An 18,006-nucleotide genomic window follows, 5' to 3' on the forward strand; every position below is an offset into this window, starting at 1 on the left:
AGAAACGTGTTTTCTTTCTCTTTTAAAGTCAGGAATACTGAGATATAATTTACATAATCTGAAAGTCAGCATTTTAAAGTATACACTTCAGGCCAGGCACGGTGGCTCACAACTCTAATCCTAGCACTTTGGGAGGCCGAGGTGGGCAGATCGCTTGAGGCCAGGAGTTCAAGACCAGCCTGGTCACTGTGGTGAAACCCTATCTCTACTAAAAATACAAACATTAGCCAGGCATGGTGGCATGTGCCTGTAATTCCAGCTACCTGGGAGGCTGAGGTACGACAATCACTTGAACCTGGGAGATGGTGGTTGCAGTGAGCCGAGATTGCACCACTGCACTCCAGCCTGGGCGATAGGGGGAGACTCCGTCTCAAAAAAAAATAATAAAGTATACACTTTTGTGGTCAGTATGTTGTATAATCATCATCATCATCTATTCAGAACATTTTTATACCACTTCCCCACATAAAAACCTCATACCTATTACCAGTTAGTTCCAACTCCTCCTATTCTCTGGCAACTACCAATCTACTTTGTCTTTTTTTTTTTTTTTTTTTTTTGACAATTTCGCTCTTATTGCCCAGACTGGGCTCACTGCAACCTCTGTCTCCCAGGTTCAAGCCATTCTCCTGCCTCAGCCTCCTAAGTAGCTAGGATTACAGGCATGTGCCACCACGCCCAGTTAATTTTTCATATTTTTAGCAGAGATGGGTTTCTCCATGTTGGTCAGGCTGGTCTTGAACTCCTGGCCTCATGTGATCCACCCGTCTCAGCCTCCCAAAGTGCTGGGGTTACAGGCGTGAGCCGCCGCACCCTGCCCACTTTCTGTCTCTATGGACTGGCCTATTTTGGACATTTCATATAAATGAAATCATTTCATATATGGCTTTTATTTATTTTGAGACAGTCTTGCTCTGTCACTGAGGCTACAGTGCAGTGGCGTGATCACAGCTCATTGCAGCCTTGACCTTCAAGGCTTCTTGTGATCTTCAAGTGATCCTCCTGCCTCAGCCTCCCAAGCAGCTGGGACTACAGGTGCATGCTACCACACCCAGCTACTTTTAGCAATTGTTTTGGTAGAGATGGGGGTCTTGCTGTGTTGCCCAGGCTGGCCTCAAACTCCTGGATTCAAGCAGCCCTCCTGCCTTGGCCAAGTGTTGGGATTACAGGCACGAGCCTCCACACTTGGCCTACAAGGGGCTTTTGGCATCTGACTTTTTACTTAGCATGATGTTCACATGTCTCACCATGCGTCAGCACTTCATTCCTTTCTGTGGCTGAGTACTATTCTGTTAAATGGATATTCCACATGGTGTCCAGTATCGAGTTGAAGGGTTACTGTTTTTTATTTTTCCTTGTGGTTAGAGATGAGGTCTTGCTATGTTGCCCAGGCTGTTTTCAAAATCCTGGGCTCAAGGGATCCTCCTGCCTCTGCCTCCTGAGCAGCCAGAACTACAGGAGCATTGCCACTGCCGACTGCACCTGGCTTACGCTGCTGCTTTTGAGTTGGTTCCACATGGGTGATTTTCCTCTTTTCAGCTAAACTTTAAATGTTTTCCTTTCTTTTTTTTTGAGATGGAGTTTCACTCTGTTGCCCAGGCTGGAGGGCAGTGGCACGATCTCGGATCATTGCAACTTCTGCCTCCCAGGTTCAAGCAATCCTCCTGCCTTGGCCCCCCTAGTAGTTGGGATTACAGGCATGTGCCACCACACCTAGCTAATTTTTGTAATTTTAGTAGAGATGGGGTTTCGCCATGCTGGCCAAGCTGGTCTCAAACTCCTGACCTCAAGGTGATCCACCCACCTCAGCTTCTCAAAGTGCTGGGATTACAGATGTAATAAATATTTCTAATAATAATGACTGTACTTTTCTAAATAAATATGTGTTTATAACTTTCAGAAAGCTCAAGCTATTCTTTATCTAGGGGAGAAAAGAAGGCAAAAACAAAGCAAAGCAAAACACACCTCACTGAAGAACTTCCAACAAACCATGTTGTTTGCCCTCACACCTGTGTTAGTGCTCCGTAGCCTAAGGGTAGAAATGACTAAATGAGTCGGAGACACCCATCTTCAAAACCAGAGCTAAGGGGTCAGAGATGCCAGAGGAGGTACTGCTCTCGAACTAGGCACCAACAGACTTTTCCATGGGAGGTAGGGGAAAGGGCTTCCCAGCAGAGGGTGAACATGTAGATGGAGCAGGGTGGATGGAGGTGGGGACGACTGGGTGAGCCTGTGCCCGGTGAGCAGCGGCAGGAAGGGAAACAGAGGCAAGGTTTCCAAAGAAGAGCCTTGAGTGTGCCTCTGAGGCGGCTGCTCAGTGTCCAGAACCTGCAGGGCTGAGGTGGCCCTTGGCACTAACCTTGAACTGGGCTTCCGGTGGCCCAGTGATGATGACCATCCTTTCGCTGACGTCTGGGCCTTCTGCAGGGGCGATCTGTGGTTCATGGGAGAGGAAAATGCTGACACTCGGCTACATTCCCCAGCGCCTGTTTCTCGTCTATGTGGACGGCAAGCACAGCGGCAGGAGATTCCGGTCTTGCTTCTGCCATTACACCTGGCTCTGCCTGACGCCAGGCGGTCTCCACCCTGGTCTTAGGAAGTCACAGCTGTAATGCTCAGTATCAAATTTGGGTCTTTGGCCAGCACGATGGCTCATGCCTGTAATCCCAGCACTTTGAGAGGCTGAGATAGACAGATCGTGAGGTCAGAAGTTTGAGACCAGTCTGGCCAACATAGTAAAACCCCGTCTCTACTAAAAATACAAAGCATTAGCTGGGCGTGGTGGTACACACCTATAATCCCAGCTACTCAGGAGGCTGAGGCAGGAGAACTGTGTGAACCTGGGAGGCGGAGACAGTGCAAGACTCCATCTCAAACTTCTTGAACCCAGAAGGGGGAGCCGAGATCGAGCCACTGCACAAAAAAATAAAAAAAAAAAAAAAAAAAAAAAAAAAAAAAAAAAAAAAAAAGGGGGGTCTTTGGCCATCCAGGAGAGTCAGACACAGGCCAGCAGTGACTGCCTGTCCCTGCCCCAAGCACTAACAGCGCCTCCTCTCACTGAGCCAAGTTTTAGGAAACAGCCAGGAAGTCAAATGCTCTTGGAAGAGAGCCATATGGGCTCTGCCAACCCACCTAGGGCCCAAAGGGAAGGAAGGGCAGGGCCACCGAGGTGTGAAATTGAGCAAGCTTGCAGCAAAGGTAACCCTGGTTCTAACTCTCAGCTCTTGGGGGTAGTCAGCTGCAAGTGACAATTGAATTAGAGTAGGTGTGGTCAGGACCGCTTCCTCCACAGCAAATGGGCCGTAAGTAAAACAGCAGCAAGCAAGAATGGCGGCACTTTGGTTCCAGGCCTGGCTCTACAAATCCCTCCCCTTCTGTGCCTCCATCCCCTCATCTGTGAAACATGGGGTCTGGGCCCAGCAAGCTCCAAGTCTCTCTTTTTTTTCCGAGACTGAGTCTTGCTCTGTTGCCAGGCTAGCGTGCAGAGGTGTGGTCAGCTCACTGCACCCTCCGCTCCCAGGTTCAAGCAATTCTTCTGCCTCAGCCTTCGGAGTAGCTGGGACTACAGGCATCCGTCACCACATCCAGCTAATTTTTGCATTTTTAGTAGAGACAGGGTTTCATCATGTTGGCCAAATTGGTCTCAAAGTCCTCCAAAGAAGAGCTCAAGTGACCCGCCCACCTTGGCCTCCTAAAGTGCTGGGATTACCGGTGTGAGCCACTGTGCTCGACCTGCTTCTCCGTTTCTGTGAGTTCAGGTTCTTTTGTAACACGACTCAAACGTGGGCTGAGCAGGCATTTTTGTTAGAGAGATCCTTGTTATAGTTTTGTTTCTATATACCCTGCTTTATTCAAAACAACTTTAGCTAAAAACAAATGCAAAATTAAAACTTATTAACACTGTTTGGCAAAATTAAATGTCCTTAAAAGTAAAACGAGGCTGGGTCCAGTGGCTCATGCCTGTAATCCCAGCACTCTGGGAGGCCGAGACAGACGGATCACCTGAGGTCAGGAGTTCGAGACCAAGTTGGCCAATCTGGTGAAACCCCATCTCTACTAAAAATACAAAAACTAGCCAGGTATGGTGGCGGGTGCCTGTAGTCCCAGGTACGTGGGAGGCTGAGGGAGGAGAATCACTTGAACCTGGAACGCAGAGGTTACAGTGACCCGAGATGGAGCCACTGCACTCCAGCCTGGGCAACAGAGAGAGACTCTGTCTAAAAAAAAAAAAAAAAAAAAAAAAAAAAGTAAAATGAGTGCCCACCAGGCAGTTAGGGATGTAAGGATGAGCCAAGGGCGAGGTCAGGACACAGACGCATCTCATAATGTCTTACACACCTGCCCCAGGCTGGCCACAGATGCAGGTCTAAGCTAAGAGCAAACACGAAACAAAAAACATGGTCAGTGACGGGGCCATCATGTTCTAAGGCAAAACCAAAGCAGAGTTCAAGGGAGCCGCCATTCCTGAGACTGAGCCTTAAGAAAGAGATATGTTTGGTGAGATGGGGTTCACCCTTCGTGTGGCATTTGTACACGGATTGCCCCTGGACCACTGAGTCACTCGGGCTCCTTCAAGAAGACCTCCACCTCCAGAGTGTTCAATTTCGTTTCCTCTCAGTGTGTGCTAACAGCCAGCTTCCATCCATGGGCCTCAGCATCCAGGGTGGCTGCCCAGCTTTATTGTGAATACATGGCCAAGACATGCTCAGACCCCTGTCCTGCTCTGGAAGGAGGGACCCCTTCATGGGCTCTGTGAAAGTTCTCTGTCCTTGATTACTTGGACACATGAGGATAAATGTGAGACTCAGGTGACAGCTGAGCTTCATGGGGGACTTCCTTTGCTGCAGGCAGCCATTTCTTGGCAGGGCCCCGGCCAAAAAACGCAGATCTGAGTGTGTCCAGGGGTCTGACACCCTCTGGCAGGTCACACAGAGCCTGACCATTGAGACTTTTGGCAGGAGCCTTTGATTCTACTTCGAGATCCATACCTGGCATTAAACTTGATCCTTATCTCAGAGAAAATGAGAGAGAGCTGATCAGGGCTGCGTGGTTCCCAGCTCCCACCACCACCCAAACCGAGAAGGGTGAATGGCTGACTCATGATTAATGCGGACCAAATCAGATCTGCCGTCACCGTCCGCTTCCTAGTAACCTGTGGCTGCTCCGCTCAGATTCTGAAAGAAACCCCCACTGGCTCTACTGCCCAGCATTCACCAGCCTAGACCAGAAGTTAGAGGGCTACTCGTGCATTTCTGCAGTTTTGGAATGTCATCCCATGGGCACACTCCCTCTGAAGGGGCCGGAATGAGGACCCCATCTTATGCCTGAAGCAAATGGGACCCAGAAATAACTGCCAAGATTACAGGGTGAGTGAGGCTGGGGTAAGCATCTGGAACTAGGCGTCACTGGCTGACTGAAGTATGTGCAGCATTTGGAAGACTGCCGCCCAGGCGTTCTACAGGAAAGGCAGGTGATGGAGCTCAGCTCTCACCTGCAACCACAGCATTTCCTGGAATGCATCACCCAGATCTTAGCCCAGCCCACCTCCTCCGGGCACTCTGCTCCATGGATGAGTGTTAGGCTCTCCCTGCCCAGCAGCATCAAATGTGCCCCATTGTGGCCCCCCCAAAGACTGGTGAAATAGAACTGAGGGTGGGGTCTCAAGTCTTGCTTTAGAGACAGATGCTTTCAGGTACCTGCTGAGACAAAGGGAATCTAGCAAAAACCAGATTGATTTTCTTTTTTATTTTCATTTTTTTTGAGACAGAGTCTCACCCTGTCACCAAGGCTGGAGTGCAGTGGCATGATCTTGGCTCACTGCAACCTCTACCTCCCGGTTTCAAGCAATTCTCCCGCCTCAGCCCCCCCAAGTAGCTGAGATTATAGGCACTCGCCATCATGCCCGGCTAAATTTTTATATTTTTGTAGAGATGGGGATTCACCATGTTGCCTAGTCTCGTCTCCAACTCCTGACCTCAGGTGATCCACCCGCCTCGGCCTCCCAAAGTGCTGGGATTACAGGCATGAGCCTCTGCACCCAGGTGATTGTTTTTAAAAATCTGGAAATTTCCTTCACAAATACTTGGCCTCCCTGATTTATGCTATGGAGAGAGGCAGGAGCTGGGGAAGTAGAGGGTTGCTGGAGGTTGTTGGTCCAGCATAAAAATCACTGTCTGGCCCTTCCTAAGCTGTAGAGCCTTTTCTGCCCTCCAGATGCAGCACTGCTATCTTTGCCCATCACAAACGGCAGGAGCACAGTGACCCTCTGGGACATGGGACTGTGGGATGCAGCCCACGGGATTGATCTCTCTGTGTCTCTTATTTTCCTAAAGGCCCTGCTGGGAATAATTCTGGCATCACTTAGGTTGCAACGGTGGAAAAACACACTGGAGCAGAAATAGGATAATCTGGGCAAATCTTGGCTCTCACATTCTTCAGGTTTGTGGCCTTGGACAAGTCAATGAAAACTCCCCAGAACCCAGTTCCTCATGGGCAATAGTAAACGAGGAGATACTGTGGTGGGGAGCCTCAGGAGGGCTCGATGTCCCAGGAGTCAGCAGAGTTGCTATCTCAAAGCCAGCCCTGCCACACGTGTGCCTTGCCCATGTCCCTGCACTCTCAGCTTCACTTCTCCCTGCTGAACGACAGAGGGCTTTGATGAGATGATCTTTCAAGTCCCTTTTAGTTGAAATTGTCTTTTCTGCTGCCTGGCATCTCAGACTGCAGGACTGAAAGCTGGGCAAGGCCCAACAGCTGCAGCCAGCCGGGGGGTCTTCCACACCTGGCTCAGCCCACCCTCAGGGGCGGGCCCAGCACTGGCCTATCAGTGCCCAGGCTGGGGTCTCACCTGCAGCAGGCCTGCTAGGCACAAGGGCCGCCACACCTCAGGGCTCTCATCCTGTCTGTCCACTCTGCAAGTGAGATAAATGAGGCCTGAGAGGGAAAATGATTCACCAAAATGGAATTCCCAGATGGCTGACTGGGTGCGGTGGCTTACGCCTGTATCCCAGCACTTTGGGAGGATGGATCATTTGAGGTCAGGAGTTTGAGACCAGCCTGGACAACACAGAGAAACCCCATCTCTACTAAAAATACAAAAATTAGCTGGGTGTGGTGGTGTGCACCCAGCTACTCGGGAGGCGGAGGCTGCGGTGAGCCAAGATGCGCCCTGCACTCCAGCTTGGGCGACAGCATGAGACCCTGTCTTTAAAACATGGACATGTATGTGATGGCCTCAGTGCGATCCTTTTACTGTACTGCTCAGAATGTTTGGGTTTGTTTTTTCTCCATCACACTTGCTGTGGGAGAAATTCCAGCTCTTCTTGGGAGAAAGTATAAGCATTCTTTCTCTCCCAGTCATGGGACTTCTCATTTGGAATTCCGGGTTGTCCCATGGTAGCAAATTATTTTGCGTAACAACAAAAACTCTGTTTTCCAAAGTGCTGCGTGAGGCCTGGGACGTGCTCGGCATTCTGCCCGTGAGTCAGAGCTGATAGCTGGGCTTGGAGCAGGACCAGGGGCAAATAATCCTCCCCTTTCAGCTTCTCCGGCGATTCTCCACACTGTGCTCAAGGAGGCAGGATGTGGGCCTATGGCAGCAGCCTTCCCGGAAGTCTGGGCCTCCGTTCCTGAGCCTCTCTGCTCAGGCCAGGCTGCAAGTCGGGGTGGAGCATCAGCTTTTGTTTATGATTCTATCTTTGCTTTTCAAGGAGGTTCTCATTCATACTATTTTCTCCAAGTTCAGGGCTTGTGGAGACTAATTAAAGCATCGTACGCGGACACCTGCTAAGCTATCACTCCAGTGCTTGGGAAAATCCTCAACCTTTCTTTGCTTTATCCTTTTCTTTTTTTTTTTTTTTTTCCCTGAGACAGAGTTTCACTCTTGTTGCCCAGGCTGGAGTGCAGTGGCGTGATCTCTGTGCACCACAATCTCCGCCTCCTGGGTTCAAGCAATTCTCCTGACTCAGCCTCCAGAGTAGCTGGGATTACAGGCGCACACCACCACGCCCGGCTAATTTTTTGTATTTTTAGTAGAGACGGGGTTTCACCATGTTGGCTAGGCTGGTCTTGAACTCCTGACCTCATGATCCACCTGCCTCAGCCTCCCAAAGTGCTGGGAATACAGGTGTGAGCCACCGCACCCAGCCGATTTTAATCTTTGCTTTTCAAAGAGTGTTTTATCCATACCATTTTCTCAAAGTTCAGGGCTTGTGAAGTGGAGCCTAATGACAGCATGTTACCTGGACATCTGCTAAATTATCACTCCACTGCGGCCCGTTCCCTCAGCCTGGGAAAACCCTCAGCCTTTCTTTGCTTAATCTTCTTGAGGACAACAATGATGAGCCAAAAAGGACTGGGTTGTGTGGTTTGCTACGAAGACTTTTTTCCTAGCTCAGTGGTTAGCTGAACAGTACAGGAATAAAAGGAGAGATGAGAGCAGATGAGAATAGTCCTGCAGGCAACTGTCCCAGGTGCTGTGGGATTCTGACCCTGCGTGGTGCGGCGGGGCCTGGGACTGAGAAGGAACAAGGGGCGCGGGGCGAGGGCAGGCGGAGAAAGTGCCGCAAGGGCTGTTGGGAGCAGCCTCACCTTGATGGAGGCTCCGGCGAATCTCGCCAGCTGCTTGATGTGTGCCCCCTTCTTCCCGATGATGGCACCCACAGCCTGGGTGGGGATGAAGAGATTCACAATCTCCTGTTCTGGATACTTGGGAGGGCAAGACAAGAAAGAAGACATCATTCTAACTAGGCTTTCTCCTCCCAGGTGCCAAGCGCCTTACCATGAACCCCACAATGGGAAGGCCCCACCACCCAAGGAAATGGCCAAAACGGTGGACGGGATCCTTCTGCGGCCTACGGCTCTGCGTGCGTGAAGCCTGAGGAAGGAACCTGAGCACAAGCAGCACTGGTGACAATCAAGGGTATGCTCCTCTCAAGCATCTCAGTTTGTTGGATTCTAAGAGCTGTCTGTTCACAGGTTTTGTCTTATACAAATGTGATCTGTATCTCTCCTGTGTCTTCCAAGAAATCAAGGCAGCTAGGAAACACATATGGCTGAGGACGGCCCCCAAGGCATCTGTAAGACGGAACGCACAAGTGCCCCGCCCATCTGGTAGCCAGAGAAGCATTTCACAAGGAAACCTGCCCTGAGCTGGCTGCATGGTGACAGCCCAGACTGATGGGGTGCACCACCCCGCCTGGGACCCCGTGACAAAAGGTAGAGGCTCTTGGGCAAGGCTGCCAGGGTCCCTTGCAAGTGGGGTCTGTGTGAATGGCGTGACCTGATTTCTAGACTTTGTTCAAAGAGCTTTGGAAACTGCTCTTCGGGGCCAACAGCGCCTCCTCATCCGGCCTCCTGCTCGCTCGTCCACAGCAGTTCCTGCCACCTGGAAGGTGCATGAGCATCCGCAGGGCTGTGCAGCAGGAAGGGCACCCGCCTCTGAAGAACCTCAGGGACGCCCGGGTGCTGGGCAGTTTGGCATGCTCATGCTTTGAGGGGCGTCACTCCCAGGACAACCCAGAGCCACAGGAGACAGAAGCTGCACTGTGAATGTTCACTGGCCAGCCCATCAAGGGCCGAGCGGGCCCAGCCCCGGGAGAGGGAAAAGCGGCAGACGCGGCTGAACTGGGAGGCACTTACAGAGTGATGATACGGGAACGGCCCAAACTGGTGATGGGGGTACAGGCTGGAGAAGTATCCGGAGTGGGTCTGCGCATGAGAGAAACGGTCAGTGGGCAGGTGCCCTCAGGGACCATCACCATCCTCAGGGAGGCATCATCTCCCACACGCAACACAGCTCTCCGTGCCATCAGCCGGCTCCACTGTCGTGTCTACACGCCTGTCCCTCTGCGTTTCAGATCTCTGCTCCACTTTTCCCACTCAGACCATGCAACGCGTGGCAAGATGTCCCCCAGTTGCCGAGGCTCTCTGGGCTAAATGTTCATCATCTCTAAGCTGAGTCATGCTTGAGGCTTCCTAGGAACATACCATGGGTGTGAACGCACTCACACATACACACCCATTGACACTTGCACCCATGCCCCCTGGTGGAGAGGCAGGGCCAGTGCCTTCCATTTTCTGGGGAATGATGAGTCGTAGATTCAAAAGAACAGTGTGTGCTGGACAATACCCCAGAGTTATTCAGAACAAGCAAATGTGTTCCTGGGGAGAAAGATCAGTCAGCTCCATCAGAGAATTCCAGGAGGACTGGAAAGAATCCTGAGAAGGGAGAAATTTAAAAGGAGACTGAACTTTGGACATCTGAAATGGAAGGATCACTTGAGTCTGGGAATTTGAGACTAGCCTGGGCAACATAGAGAGACCCCATCTCCATAAAAAATTAGCTGGGTGTGGTAGTGTGCACTCTGGTCCGAGCTACTCAGGAGGCTGAGGTGGGAGGATCACGCGAGCCTGAGAATTTTGAGGCTGCAGTGAGCTATGATTACACCACTGCACTGGTGCCATGCCTGGGTGACAGAACAAGACCACGTCTCCATGGGGCGGGCGGGAGGCGGGGAAGAGAGCCTGAGAGGAGAGAAAAACAATGAATGTGGAGAGGGAGAAGTAGGAAACAGGAGGGCAGATATGGACAGAAAAAAACAGAGCTATTAAGAAAATAGAAATTTAGAAAGTAGCTGTTGTTTATTTTTGGGGGGGGCGGGGAACAGAGTTTTGCTCTTTTGCCCAGGCTGGAGCAAAGTGGCGTGATCTCAGCTCACTCCAACCTCCGCTCCCTGGGTTCAAGCAATTCTCCTGCCTCAGCCTCCCAAGCAGCTGGGATTACAGGCACCTGCCACCACGCCTGGCTACTTTTTTGTATTTTTAGTCAAGATGGGGTTTCACCATGTTGGCCAGGCTCGTCTTGAACTCCTGATCTCAGGCAATCCACCTGCCTGAGCCTCCCAAAGTGCTAGGATTAAAGGTGTGAGCCACCATGCCCGTCCAAGTAGCTGCTTTTTACTGAAGAGCTACTGTGCATTGGATACTAACATAGATATTTTGTGTCTATTCATAAACTCTTTTAATCCTAGTAAGAGTCCTATGAGACAGAACTATGTCTCATTTGATATATTCTACTTTTTTCCTTTTGAGATGGAGTTTTGCTCTTACTGACCAGGCTGGAGTGCAATGGCATGACGTCGGCTCACTCCATCCTCCACCTCCCAGGTTCAAGTGATTCTCCTGCCTCAGCCTCCCAAGTAGCTGGGATTACAGGCATGTACCACCAAGCTCAGCTAATTTTGTATTTTTAGTAGAAACAGGGCTTCACCACATTCATCAGGCTGGTCTCAAACTCCTGACCTCAAGGGATCCACCCGCCTCAGCTTCCCAAAGTGCTGGAATTACAGGCGTGAGCCACCGCGCCCAACCGGATATATTCTTACAGGCAGAACGCTGACCTGAGTCAGAATTGTGAGCTATGCTTTACATAAGGCGCGGTCAACACTGACATCACTCTTCCAGGAAAGGAGGTGAACAGCACTGGGCACCACGGAACCAATCCCTGCAGGCCCACCCTGCAAGATGGTCCCCCAGGAAGACAATTCCAACAGTGGTCAGACATGGCCCGGGCTTGGAGTCTGGTGACCCAGCTTTCATTTGAGGACCCCTGAGCAAATGTCACAGTGACAGGCATGCTTTCCATCCCTCGAATTTCCTGAAGGTTAGGACTTTGTTGTATAAGCCATTAGGGACAAAATGAAACCGTTGCCCTTTCTGAGCTTGGAGAGAGAAGGCAGAGACGTGAACAACCTGAGGCGCTCTTCCAGGGGTGTGTAGGTTACCAGCCACACCTGCGGGCCACAGAGTGCTACCTAACACAGTAGGTAGTGAGAGCCTCGCTTGGATTTGGAAAGTGGCTGCAGCAGCCCCTCATGCCCACAAGAGGGCGCCATGAGATCAGCAGTCTCTTGGCAACCTTAAGTTTTACAGGAAGGTGGGTGAAGCGGTTTCCCCTGGAAAGAACATCAGCTCCAGATTTTTCTCTGCAGGTCCCTGTCCTGGGCCATGAAGAGCTGGGGGAGAATTCATGCCACTTTACTGTTCAGAACTCTCCTCTGAGGAAAGGGCACTTCAGCCCCCCTCCCCCAGAAGAATCAGGCCTCACGGCAGAAATAATTCTTTTGAATTATGATGTGCCACTTCCTTTTTTTTTGAGACGGAGTTTCACTCATGTTACCCAGGCTGGAGTGCAATGGCGCGATCTCGGCTCACCGCAACCTCTGCCTCCTGGGTTCAGGCAATTCTCCTGCCTCAGCCTCCTGAGTAGCTGGGATTACAGGCACACGCCACCATGCCCAGCTAATGTTTTGTATTTTTAGTAGAGACGGGGTTTCGCCATGTTGACCAGGATGGTCTCGATCTCTTGACCTCGTGATCCACCCGCCTCGGCCTCCCAAAGTGCTGGGATTACAGGCTTGAGCCACCGCGCCCGGCCTGATGTGCCACTTCCTAACTCACGTGAGGCCAGGAATAGACAAGCCACAGTGTGGCTCCTATTCTGGATTCAAATATTCTCACATAAATACTATCAAATTTAGACTTCCTACTCAGGGTTAGAAAGAGATTTTTAAAATTAGCCGTCAAAGGATAAAAAGGACAAATTCTCTTTTATTCATGAGTCACAGCTGGAAAACTGTCACAGGGAAAGAATCTTGAACTCTGCAGTCAGGAGCTTGTTTCTAGCGGAGGCTGTGCCATCAGCCCCTGTGTACAGAAGTTAGTTTTTGAAGTTGGAAGATTTGAGTCTCTGAATCACCAGCTCTACAAGTTGGAAAAACTTAACCTATGTGAGTCTTATCCATACATAGACTCAAATAATATCTTATAGTATTGTTGTGAGGGTTGGTTCATTCATTCATTCAAAAGGCATTTGAGGTCAGGAGTTCGAGACCAGACTGGCCAACATGGCAAAACCCTGTCTCTAGCAAAAATACAAAAATTAGCTGGGCATGGTGGTGGGCACCTGTAATTCTAGCTACTCAGGAGGTTGAAGCAGGAGAATCACCTGAACTCAGGAGGCAGAGTTTGCAATCTAGCCTGGGAGACAGAGCAAGACTCCACCTCAAAAAAAAAAAAAAAAAAAAAAAAAAAAAAAAAAAAAAAAAAAAAAAAAAAAAAAAAAAAAAGTATCTCTTATCAGAGCAAACTTTCTACTTCCCATCCCCTTCCCATATGTTCCCTTTTCCTGGGAGAACTGTTGGGTTCAAGCGACGACGTGTGACCATCTGATACACAAGGGCAAGGATCCAGCATAGGAATCACATTTCATTGATCTTTTGTATTCTATTTTTCATTCCAATTTCATTTATTTCCACCCTGATCTTTATTACTTCTTTTCTTCTAGGAATTTTGCTGTTAATACGATGTAACACATTGACTGATTTGCATATGTTGAACCATCTTTGCATGCTAGGGATAAATCCTGCTTGGTCATGAATGGTCTTTCTAAGGTACTGCTGAATTCAGTTTGCTAGTATTTTGAGGCATATATATGAATTATGTTCAAATAGTTAAACAGTTTCAGTGTGATGCCAGACTGCAACGCTGGCGGGTGCTCCCTCTGGGCACCAGAGACATGGGCCTTGGGAAGGAGTGAGGACTTGGCCAGAGGGTTTGGAGTGTTGTGCACACAGCTTTCTAAGATGCGGAAGGTGCACTGCTCAATGCCAGCTCGTCCAAGTGTCTGCTGATATGGCAGCTGCATGTCCTGCTCTCATGGGACAACCTGAGAAGCTGGAGGGAGCTCGGATTGGTGAGCCAGCAAGAGGTAGAGCCGAGGTGCTCACACAGATCCCTGTGCCTGCCTCTGCAGCCCAAGGTCTGAACCACCGCACTCAATGCTGCGCTCACCTGGGACATTCTGAACCCACTGGTTCAGGTGGAGCATGGGGAGCATGCTATGAAAAAGCTCCCCTAAGGATTGTAATTATGCTCTCTGTTGAGTTCATTTAAATATATAAAAGGACAACTAAAATCCATTAGACACATATAAAGAATCAGCAGCATGAAGCAGAGGAGCCCAGCTGCACAAGACACACAAATGACCCCAATGAGTTAATGCAGGGAGAAGGGAAAGCTTTTTACAAAACTGTGGTTTGATCTCCTAGTGAGATTCAAGAGGACAGTGCTTCAATAATTTGTACATAGACTGCTACAAGAAATGACAACCGAGAACCAGAGTGATCCTGGATATGAAAAACAAGGTTAAGTAAACACTCAGTAGAGGATGTGTAACTAGTAGCGCAGACACTGCTGAGAAGCCCATCGAGGCAGGGACTGTTAAACCACACAAACCCAAGACAAAGTGTCGACGTGGACAGGCACAAAGGGTAGAGTGAGATTTGCTGTAACTCTCCTGTTCTGGAGTGGGAACCCCAGAAGAGAAAGCAAAGTAGATGTGAGAGAAGCAACACCGAAATCAATTATGGAAGCAAAACATTCTCCTGAGCCAAAGAAAAACTTGGATCTTCAGATCCAAGCACTCAGAATTAGGTTCCTGAATTCCAAGGGTAAAGGCAAAATATTATAAAAGGCAAAAAAACTTATAGACAGCAGGGGAGAAAAAAAAAAAAAAGCCAGGTGAGGTGGTATGCACCTGTAGTCCCAGCTACTCAAGAAGCTGAGGCAGCAGGAGCATCCCCTGAGCCCAGGAGTTCGAGATTGCAGTGAGCTGGGATCACACTACTGCACTCCAGCCTAGGTGACAGAGAGCTGGACCCTGTTTCTTTCAAAAACAAAAAACAAAACAAAGAAAAGATATCTACAGAAGAAAGAATGCCGGAAGCAACATTTTTAGAGTTCTAAAGGAACTATATAGGCTGGGTGTGGTGGCTCACACCTATAATCCCAGCACTTTGGGAGGACAAGGCTGGCAGATCACTTGAGGTCAGGAGTTCAAGGCCAGTCAGGCTAACATAGCAAAACTGTGTCTCTACCAAAAATACAAAAATTAGCCAGGTGTGGTGGCATTTGCCTACAGTCCCAGCTACTGGGGAGGTTGAGGCATGAGAATCACTTGAACCTGGGAGGTGGAGGCTGCACTGAGCCAAGGTTGCACCACTACACTCCAGCCTAGGGGACAGAGTGAGACTCCGACTCTAAACAAATAAATAAAGGAACTATGACCCTAGAATTTCTAGACACCCAGAATTCATTCACATGTGAAGGAAAAAGAAGGATATTTTCAGATACAGAAATGCTTGGAAATTATACTCGTTTTCTGTGAAAACTTGTTTGAGAAAATACTCCAGCCAAACAACAAAAAATTCAAATATGTAACTCAAAAAACGATAGGGTAAGGAACACAAGAAGCTGTCTGTAGTGAGCAATGACACCAGCAAAAGTTTAGTTAATTCTAAATAACTGGATTCTGCAGTTGTGTATTTATTAAAGGAAAGCAAGCTTAGGCCGGGCGCGGTGGCTCATGTCTGTAATCCCAGCACTCTGGGAGCCCAAGGCAGGCAGATCACCTGAGGTCAGGGGTTCAAAAGCATCTTGGCCAACATAGCAAAACCCCATCTCTACTAAAAATACAAAATTAGCCTGGCGTGGTGGCTAATCCCAGCTACTTGGGACGCTGAGGCAGGAGAATCTTTTGAACCTGGGAGGTGGAGGTTGCAGTGAGCTGAGATGGCGCCACTGCACTCCAGCCTGGGCAACAAGAGTGAAACTCCGTCTCAAAGGAAAAAAAAAAAAAAAGAGAAAGTTTGCTTTAAAAATAAGCAATCTGTGTAGAGAAAAATTAGGAATGAAAAAAAGCTGTGAAGTATCCTGAGCCCCAATTTGGTAATGTATTACTCTTGAATAATGCTTGTGAATGAAAACAATAAGTAAAACAGTCATAAAATTCACATTTCTTCTGTTGTGAATAAATATTTACTGAGAACTTACTAAATACCAGGCATTGTGCTAAGTGTCTAGATACAAACAATGTATGTTACATTTTTTTTTTTTTTTTTTTTTTTAAAGACGGGGTTTCACCATGTTGGTCAGGCTGGTCTTGAACTCCCGACCTCAGGTGGTCCGCCCGCCTTGGCCTCCAAAGTGCTTGGATTACAGGCATGAGCCACCACGCCCGGCCACATTTTCTTTAAAAAACTGCCTATTAATAAAACAATACATTTGAATTGTATATATAGGTAGAAACTGTATATGTATGTATGTATGTCGATGCATATATCTCTGCCCTGTATATTTTAATAAATGATCAACACTCATGAAATGTTCTTATTTGAGCTAACAAGTCCTTTTTTATAATAAATGAGCTCCTAGTTGATGAATTTGCTATTGGTTTCTTTCTTTGCTAGTTATGGCATACTGTATTTAAGAACACGTGTTGTCAGGCGCAGTGGCTCACGCCTGTAATCCCAGCACTTTGGGAGGCTGAGGCTGGAGGATTACAAGGTCATGAGTTCAAGACCAGCCTGGCCAACATGGTGAAACCCTGTCTCTATTAAAAATACAAAAATTAGCTGGGTGTGGTGGCAGGCACCTGTAATCTCAGCTACTCATGAGGCTGAGGCAGGAGAATTGCTTGAACCCAGGAGGCAAAGGTTGCAGTGAGCTGCGACTGTGCCACCGCACTTCAGCCTGGGCAAGAGAGAGACTCCATCTCAAAAACAAAAAACAAAAAAACCACATGTTTAGAGGATGGTTTAATATGAATTTGCCCATTAGGAAGAAGTCCTAAGCAATGTTGAGTTCAACCTACATTGGATTCACCTGTACTCAAGCACAGCCTTTAAATGAAAGCTTCTGTTCTGATTCCACATAGCAGAGTAATGCTGCTGCCTGGAGGTGCCCAGCGCATAAGCACACCTCCACCAGCTGAGCTACTTACAGTGAAGGGGTGGTAGGGGGCAGCGGGGGGAGCTCCGCGGGGCCCTGCTGGTGGAGAGAGCACGGACAGTCCTGTTGAAAAGATGCCAAGTGCGCTGAGGTTCAACCCTGGGATCAGATTGGCTTGTTGCTGGGAATAGAAATGGAGAAAACAGATGAAGGGAGGAGACCAGAGAGGCCCGCACGCCTGGGTCAACCTCCCTCTCTTGTCTGAATGGCAGCGGCGTCTCCTGATGGCTCTGCCCAGGCGTGGACCTCTTCCTACGCCGTATCAGAGGTGGGGACTACACCTCAACCTGACCATGGAGTTCCTTCAAGGCTTCTCTGCCGCCCTTGGGAGTGTCTATGTCATGGCAAATGAGGCTCTTCCTGGGGATGGCAGCCACTTGCCAGCCTCACTCCTGTCAACCTTTCGTCTCCAACCTGGCCAGTCCTGTTCCCTAATGACCTCTGGGCCCCTGCACATGCTATTTATTTCCCAGGCAAGCAAGTGCTTTTCTGCTTTCCCACCTGGCTAACTCCTACTGACCTGTGGGTTTCACCTGAGCATAGATGACCCCTCATGCAGGAAGCTTTCTCTCATCCCTCCAATGCCCTGTCTGTGCTCTCCAGCATTTCTGCTTCCCTAAGATGGTACACATTACATGGTATTTAAATAGCCTGTTTAGTGACCTCTTCCCGTTTTAGACCAGAGTTTCCTTGCAGACAGACTGTCATACTCCTGTTGTGTTCTCAGTGCCTGGTACATAGTAAGTACTCGATAAATATTTGTTGAATGACTGTTCAAAACAAATTAGATTAACAGTGTTTTCTAACTCTACCCAGGGAAAGATCAGACCCTTCACATGAGGTAAATTCCCACACAGATAAACTCCACTATCCAGGTTTGGGATGGTTTATAACTTTATCTTTTTACTGTGTAGTTGTCAGCTTTGTGATAATCTTGCTTGCTTATCTTTTCAACATGGGGTTGCTCACACAGGCTGGGGGTGGGATTTAACTACACAGCTCTTCAGAGACAGAGGAACGTGGTCGCCCACTCCAGGCTGTATCCAACTTGCTTCCATCTTTGTTTCCCTGAACACGAAGCAATTTCCTAACATTTTCTATTTTCTCATCTTTGGCTACATTCACTCTGTAACTTGCCTTTTTTTTTTTTTTTTTTTT

General features: G+C 48.9%; 1 protein-coding gene across 7 annotated transcripts in view; it reads right to left on the minus strand.

The window, feature by feature from the left end:
• IGF2BP2 (insulin like growth factor 2 mRNA binding protein 2) overlaps positions 1–18,006 on the minus strand; it is a 176,943-nt gene that overhangs the window by 7,688 nt on the left and 151,249 nt on the right. For 4 of the 7 annotated variants that reach the window (XM_017538407.2, XM_037741960.1, XM_037741957.1 and 1 more), the window contains 4 exons: positions 16,841–16,969; positions 9,640–9,708; positions 8,590–8,706; positions 2,360–2,434 (listed from right to left, as the gene is read on the minus strand). In XM_017538407.2, coding sequence (XP_017393896.1) covers positions 2,360–2,434; positions 8,590–8,706; positions 9,640–9,708; positions 16,841–16,969 — 390 coding nt within the window. The remainder of the gene's footprint in view (positions 1–2,359; positions 2,435–8,589; positions 8,707–9,639; positions 9,709–16,840; positions 16,970–18,006) is intronic. The other 3 variants (XM_037741958.1, XM_037741956.1, XM_017538408.2) reach the window with 2 other exon arrangements.

The sequence above is a fragment of the Cebus imitator genome, unplaced genomic scaffold, assembly GCF_001604975.1.
Source record: "Cebus imitator isolate Cc_AM_T3 unplaced genomic scaffold, Cebus_imitator-1.0 Scaffold111, whole genome shotgun sequence".
NCBI lineage: Eukaryota > Metazoa > Chordata > Mammalia > Primates > Cebidae > Cebus > Cebus imitator.